At 40.6% G+C, this 7,873-nt stretch overlaps 1 protein-coding gene across 4 annotated transcripts in view; it reads right to left on the reverse strand.

The window, feature by feature from the left end:
* COL17A1 (collagen, type XVII, alpha 1) overlaps positions 1-7,873 on the reverse strand; it is a 95,452-nt gene that overhangs the window by 40,537 nt on the left and 47,042 nt on the right. For all 4 annotated transcript variants that reach the window (XM_015420124.1, XM_015420127.1, XM_015420126.1 and 1 more), the window contains 9 exons: positions 6,817-6,846; positions 6,260-6,286; positions 5,631-5,657; positions 4,306-4,368; positions 3,464-3,568; positions 1,850-1,912; positions 977-1,012; positions 770-823; positions 21-56 (listed from right to left, as the gene is read on the reverse strand). In XM_015420124.1, coding sequence (XP_015275610.1) covers positions 21-56; positions 770-823; positions 977-1,012; positions 1,850-1,912; positions 3,464-3,568; positions 4,306-4,368; positions 5,631-5,657; positions 6,260-6,286; positions 6,817-6,846 — 441 coding nt within the window. The remainder of the gene's footprint in view (positions 1-20; positions 57-769; positions 824-976; positions 1,013-1,849; positions 1,913-3,463; positions 3,569-4,305; positions 4,369-5,630; positions 5,658-6,259; positions 6,287-6,816; positions 6,847-7,873) is intronic.

Genomic DNA, 7,873 nt, shown 5'->3' on the forward strand with positions numbered 1-7,873 from the left:
CAAGTGATTAACTAACATACCTTTGGGTCCAGGTGTTCCCATGGCTCCTTTCTCACCTAAAAGAAACAGAGGCAAATGCTTAAAATAGACTAATATTGAGAGAGAGAGAAAATTCTTCATGTACATTCAGTTGGAAGGAGATAATCAAAACTTCTTATCCAAGGGAAGATTCTGTACATCTAAGACAGCTTTAATCTAACCCAGTTATCTGTACTGGAGAGTGCCTCAAATTGGAGTTATCCTGTTCCTATGCCTCATATTAAAGTCTTTTCTAATATGCTTCAGTTCACACTTTGGAATTATATCCCCTTTTCTATTTGCTCTATGCAAGATCCAGTTGTAGTGTAGTGGTTAGAATACCGGACTATGGTCAAGGAGATTCAGGTTCAAATTCCCACTCTGGTATGAAGTTCACTGGGTGACTTTGGCTTAGTCACCCTCTCTTGCCCTAATTTACATGACTATTGTGAGGATAAAAGGATGGGAGTGGACCATACATGTAACTCTGAGCTTAAGAAAGACAGGATTTTAAAAGATCATAAGAACACATAGACATTATATAAAGCCAGTTTTTAGAATAGTCACTCTCATCACTCAGTTACTTATATAATTGCTTTTTTCCTTGGCTTTTAGTCTGGGAAAATGTTGCCCAGTCTTCCTCTGTCTATTGGTCCAGCAACCTTCTTATACTTGGGAATCATGGACAAACACAGTAATTTTTTTCAGTAGCAACACCAACAGGAATATATGAAGTGCTGGAAAGTCATACCTTTAATACCTGGAGCACCTGGTTCACCTCTGAATCCTTGACTCCCAGGAGGACCTGTGGAAAAACAAGATCAGAAGGAGTTTTATTTTTCTCTCCCTGTCTTCGTTCATTATGTTGTCATTGAGCCAGGAGAATGTAACACGCAAAATCAATACGGTAGTCTGCTATATTTTATTATATACCACATATTGAGAACACAATACTTACCAATGGGACCATGGAGACCAGGTGCACCTGTCATACCTAGAGAAAAAACATGCTTCAACTGTTTAGAAATGATGTTATTGAAAAGTCAACAAACAACATTGGGTCTGCCAGCATGTCAGGGTACATCCTTGTAAGTTTTGCAATTTTACATTTTGTATTCAATGATATTTTTATAAAGTTGAACTATTAGTGTTCATATAACTAGATAAAGCAGATCTCTTGCACTCTGAGTCTGGACATTTTAGGACGAACTACTCAACAATTATTGACATTGGCATTCTTGAGGGGACAGGTCTTTTTTGTTTTTGTTTTTAGTTTACATTAATTTTGCCCTCAGTGGTTTAGGATAAGTACATTTTCTTCATTTAAAAACACCGACAGAGGCATACAGAGAGTTAGGGCTACCGATTTCCTTAGACACAGTCACAGTCAGAAAGCTATGATAGTTGGCATTTTTAAAACTGAAATGATTCTGTGATGTCACATCTGACTGAGATTTGCAATTTTGAATACAAAATTCATAATATGAAGAACCAAAATTTGATACACAATTTTTGAGTGAATGCCCCTCCCTCAAATTTGGTTACAGAAACACAAGCATTCAGAGACATGACTAAAGTTTTGGCACTGAAACATTATCTCTCCCTGCCATCACCACTAAAATTATTTTCACAAAATGTTGAGTCTTTTAAGAAATGATAGATCAAAACGAATGCATTGGTCTTGAGACAAAATGATTTCATTCTGAATACCGCCCGACCATTCCTTCATAACACTAGAAAGTTTTTTAAATAAAGAAAACCCCTTTTTATCCACCCAGCCCAGCAGTTCCCATTCACACCTGTGCTACTTTTAAAGCCAAATTCCAAATACCTTTGGGGCCAAATGGACCTACAGGACCAGGTGGACCTTGAAGTCCTTGATCTCCAGCAGAACCTACAGAGGGGGGAAAAATGAGACAAATCCATTAGAAAACCTGCTAAAGTTTGCTTCCTTCTGGCTTCATATTTATGCCCTGAATACTGAATGTCAGCTACAATACTGTTATAATTCCATAGAACGTTAGTGGGAAGGTGCATTGCTACCAGACCCCTGGAAATTGTTAGCTAACATGGAGGCCAACCGGATGTCAGGTGGTCCATGAGGCAGTCAACTGACCTCACTCAAGGATATTAGGACTTGGTTGAGTTACAGTTATGCAGCAGTGAGGAACAGCAATTGAATAGTATTTTAAAGTAAAGGTAAAGGTTCCCTTGCTCGAAAGCCAGTCGAGTCTGACTCTAGAGTTGCGGTGCTCATCTCCGTTTCAAAGCCACTGTCCAAAGACGTTTCCGTGGTCATGTGGCCGGCATGACTAAACACCAAGGCGCACGGAACGCTGTTACCTTCCCACCAAAGTGGTACCTGTTTATCTACTTGCAATTTCTTGCTTTCGAATTGCTAGGTTGGCAGGAGCTGGAACTAGAGACGGGAGCTCACTCCGTCATGCGACAACTCGGGTCTTGAACTGCTGAACTACTGACCTTCCACAGCCTGCAGTTCAGTGTCTTAACCACTTGAGCCACCGCAGCTCCTTGAATAGTATTTTACAAACTCGTTTTTTCCATCACCCATCAGTTCCATGTGCCGGGAATATATTTGATAGCAAACAGAACTCTACGGACAGATGAGATAATGTATTGTTTTCCCTTCCACAAAACAAACCACCAGATGTTTTTGTCTTACTATAGCCCATTACTCATCTGAATGACTGAGGGTTGGAAGCCTATTTATTAGTATCTGAATAGGATACAGTTTTGATTCCCAACCCTGTTTGTTTCTATGATTAATGAATAAAGAGCAACAGAGAAAGAATTATTGCAAAACAAACAATTCTTTTGACCACGAGTTCCAGACCTTCTGACATGATGTCAGACGGACATATGCCACAGACTCTTACTGTCTTTGGGGCAACAATATCTCAGTCATCTTTTTACTTGTTGAAACTAAGGAGGTCCAAGCACTTACATCATAATGATCATACTCCTGCCTTGTGTAAGACAACAGTTTTCAAACTGTGGTTTTAGAAACCCTGGGGTTCCCTGGAGGTATATAAAGGTTTCTTTCCCAGAACACTGGTAATGATGGACAAGCCTTCCTTGAAAGTGAGCTTGCCCACTGATAATGAACTTCTCCAGTAATGTTTAGATGCATGAAAGAGTCAGATGTATTCTGGGATGCAGTCTCAGTCTACGTGGGACAATAAGGAGCTCCAAAAGGTCTAGGGGCAGTTCCCGACAACTTGCCCCAGAGTCCCTTGCAATGCTCAGAGATTCCTTGGCAGACAAGACAAATTGGAAAGTGTCCCTAAATATATAAAATTGAAAAACACTGATATAAGACTTTCAGAAACCTGAAAAAAAATCTTATTTGGAAGAAAACCCAACAATTCTGCAGTCCTCATGGATATCATTATGTTCTGTGGGAAAGGGCAGAATAATATTTTACCTTTGTCACCTTTCTCTCCAAACCCAGGTAGACCAGGCTCCCCACGAGGACCTGGGGGTCCCTCTCGTCCTCTTTGTCCCATGGGCCCCTCCATGCCAACTTCACCTGTAGAGAATAAGTAGCTGAGGATCCATATTCCAACCTATGAACTGCCCTGCTCAATACACTTCAGTGCTCTCCCTGACCATTTCCTCAGTAGTGAAATTCCCCACATTGACGTTTTTAAAACTGCATGTTATGTGAAATTTTCCGCAGTAGATTTTTCCTCACCAGGTGCAAACCTGAAGTTTTCTCCTTCTTACTCCACGGGCGATTTCTCACTAGAGCTGCCTCGCAGCACAGCGCCGTTTGCCCGGACACAAGCATGTCAATTTCACACCTGAAGCTCCGGGGCTGCATTTTGACTCGGGGCTTCGCCCGATTTCCTCCGCAGTTTCATGATCCTGGTTTTTGAGGATCATGAAACTGCAGAGGAAATCGGGCGAAGCCCTGAGTCAAATGCAGCCTCGCCGCCTCGGGTGTGAAATTGACATGTTTGTGTTGGGGCAAACGGCGCTGTGCTGCGAGGCAGCTCTAGTGAGAAATCGCCCAAGGTTTGTGGAACTTGCTAAAACGGAGGTTCTGAAACTACAGGGTAAGAAGGAGAAAACTTTGGGTTTGCACCTGGTGAGGAAAAATCTACTGTGGAAAATTTCATATAACACGCAGTTTTAAAAACATCATTGCGAGGAATTTCACTACTTCTGAACTGCAGTTGTCGCAGTCACATCACATATTGATGAAAGAATCTGAATTGTGTAATGGGCCCAGGACAGTTATAATGGTTGCCTTGTTCTGCTTACCCATGTTGCCTTTCTGGCCTTTTTGGCCTTCAGGCCCAGGGTGACCTATCAAACCTGGAGCACCTGTTAAGAGAAAAAAGAATATTAAAAAGAGCTGTGTCACTTCCTACACATTGCTGCTTGGCCACTTAACAAAGTTCAAAGCCAACATTTGTAAAAATGATCTGGATTTCAAAATTCAAAGTTCAGACTCCAGATCTTCAGTGAAGAAAGCATGGTGATCTCTTGATTGGATTTTGACTGGATTCAGTGTCAGATTTATGGAATTTGTTATCTGATTTTGAGGATCAATAAATAATTTAACCAAACCAAAATGGCTTTATTATTTCAACTCCAGTATCACACATCTGATTTTCAGTATTTGAGTTCTATATGTTATGTTGTAGATTTTCAATACCATATAAGTTTCATTGCAACAGAAGTCCAATGTGCCAATCAAGAATTTAGTTGTAATGAGCCTAATTACATGTTATGGTTCCTCTGGGACATCCCTAGGTGGGTAGAGAGGCATGTTCTAAAGTTCTGTGTTTCCCGGGCACGTGAAGGATTAATTTAGACTGGGAGCCTGGTGCCCAGAGGAAGAGTGCTGAGATGCCTGCCTACATCATTTTCCCAACCTGAAACAGCTCTGGCAACTACTATGTGTTCTGTTGTAGAAACCAGGGCTGCCTCCTATGTCTCCCTTCCACCAAGTCTTCCCCTAACCAAAAAAAAAAAAAGACTTTCTTAATCAGAAAAATTATTTTCTCCCTTGAAGGAACACTTAGCAGAAGGAACCCGTGAGATCCGGCTTAACTAAAAGGAGTCATAATGTATAGCTCATCTGATCACAGTATGTATTGTGCCAATTCTCTGCTTCATATTTCCCTTCCTTGAAAATGCTGGTCACAGACGGCCACTGGAAGTGAGTTACATGTATGTTATATCTATTTTGATCCTATAATGTATTGAGCATCTCAAGAGATGGCTAAACTATTCCCATGAGTGTTTGAGAAAATGTTATGTGTGATCATTCCCTCCATTATCACCTTTCAGATCTGCATTCAAGTTTTAGCATCAATAAACTAAGCTTAAAGGCATACCATCAGGTCAACAGAGACTGGATGTTAAAATGATTGACCCCATACTTGCTTAACTGGAGGATTCAGGGCCAAGCCAAGTAACGGCCAGTTTCTTTCTTTCTTTCTTTCTTTTGCACAAGCACAGTCCTTGGGCATAGGAGAGAGTGGTTCAATCCTAAAATGGTCATTGCCCCCTGATTGTGTCCCAGAGAGTTAGAAAACCCACAAATATTGGCCCAGCTGACTGTTCCAAGCTTTGCCTACCTGCCATGCCAGGAAGTCCTCGGTCTCCTAAAGAAACAAAGACATAGAGATTTAGTGATGGCTCTTTGTTGTTTCCACATCAACCTTCTATGGGTGACTATAGTTCAACAGGAAAGCCAGATGGGACACATGTACCTTGTGTACCTCCTTATTGGTATTTGTAATGTTCAGTAAACTGCTTCTCGTCCAATTATACTCCCTGCTAGCATACCTTCCAATAGCTGACAAATGGGGGGGGGGGGGGGGATACATATATGAAAGTCCTCACTTCAAAATTTCCCTACTTCCGGAACTGTTTGTTGGTGTATTATACAGATCGTGGCATCCACATTTCTAAACTCTTCACATACGGACCAAATTAGATCTGGTGGGTTGTACAGGGAGGGGTCACAATGCTTATTTTTTTCCCTTGGGGCAATTAAAAATATGGTACATTTTGCCACTCAGACTAATTAATCTTTGTTCTACATACATTTATACAATCAGGTATATCTGTAAAAGTTCATTACAATAGTGCAATACTGATTTTGGTATGGTATGTTTTGGTAGTTTTGGACACACACAAACTAGAAAAAATTCTTTCACATCTGTTGTTAGAGGACACATGTATTGGAGAATATTGAACTCACCTTTTGATCCTTGGATGCCCATATCACCTGAAGCAGAACAAAATGAAAACACATGAATAAGATTTATTTCCAGCCTATGCTCATTCTATCTTCTTCCCCATCCCTCTCATACAAAGGGTGCTCATGGAAAGCAAAACCCAATCCCTCTCTAAAACAAACTACTTCTCTAAAGTAGGCTGGGCTAGTTTGTTCTCCACAGCAATCCTCTCTATTATTTCTGTGGAGAGAAAGAACATTCCCCAGTGATTTTTTAAATTTTAAACAAAGATCACACCTGGTTGAGGAATGTAAGGCCATTTAAAATTGTTTTTGAAATTGTCCTGACTGTTACAGCTTTTGCTGAAAAATAAGTCAGTCTTGAGACTCCTCATAGAACTACAGATCCATGATTGAGAGTTATGGCAGGTTTTTTTTTTTTTTTAACAAAACGGATTTAAACTTGTAGAGTTTAACATGCTGAAGAGCCACTCACAAACAGTGGCTCAGTGACAATGTAACAAAAAGTAATTAAACATGAATAGAGACCCACATCAAACACAGATGTGGCTAACAGGTACCTTTTGGTCCTGGCTCGCCTCGGAAATAACCTGTAAAGAAAAATATAATGCCACTCAGATTTTATTATACAAATTATAACAATAACAAAGCTTTTCATAACTCTTCCAGTATTCAATGCACTTCACAGAGATTAATTTGTTATAATCTTTGCAACATCTCTATAAATTAGGTTAGTATTATTGTCCCCATACTGCAGATGGGGGTGGGGATAGGAATGAGAAAAAGAGGGTTGTCATCTAGTGAGCTCATTCTCTTAGCCACTACGCTACGCAAACTCCCTAATAAGGCAAAGCTGTTTCTGGCACAATATGATGGTAAAAAGCAATGGGATGGAAAATAAGTTGCTTTGGAAGCAGACACATTTGTACCATGGCTCATATTTATGCTACTTTCCCACATCACAAAAATATATGGCCAAGTACTATCCAGTTTTCATCCACAATTTTTAAAAACAAGACACATCAATCAAGATGGCATCTAGGACTGAGATATGTGGTAGCCACATTTGCTCCTGATTTTTCCAGAATCACATTCCCCAGTACAGCAGTGTATTAAGGAGACGAGTTTCCTCAACTAAGCCACTGTTGGGAAAATGGAATGAATGTTCTACCTTGGGAGAATTAGGTATACATTTGCATTGTGGAAAATTCCAGAAGAGCAGCCATGTTGGTCTCTGCCAGCAGAACACAAACCATGCCATGATCATCCTAGAAATGGAAGTACAGGAACCCATCCACCAGGTGCTGGCAACCCCTTCCTTCTTAGCCTGTTACATGTACCTCATGAAGCAGGCTGCTGCCTGTAAAAGCCCCTCTGTAGGATGCTACAGCATTTTTCAACTTTTTATGCCTGGTAAGCACTCACACTGCTTTCAGTCCAATTTATGAACAGTTTATGGGGGGGGAAATTAATAGGACTCTGTAGGAAACTCATTACACAGAGGATGTGAGAGCAAAAGCAAAGATAAAGAGCATAAGGTTAGACAGTGGTTAAATCAGAGTGAGGGATTGTGAGAGAAAACATCATAACCAAAAAGGACTTGGGGGGGGGGGGGCC

This window comes from Gekko japonicus, unplaced genomic scaffold (genome assembly GCF_001447785.1).
Source record: "Gekko japonicus isolate JY-2015 unplaced genomic scaffold, Gekko_japonicus_V1.1 scaffold29, whole genome shotgun sequence".
Classification (NCBI taxonomy): domain Eukaryota; kingdom Metazoa; phylum Chordata; class Lepidosauria; order Squamata; family Gekkonidae; genus Gekko; species Gekko japonicus.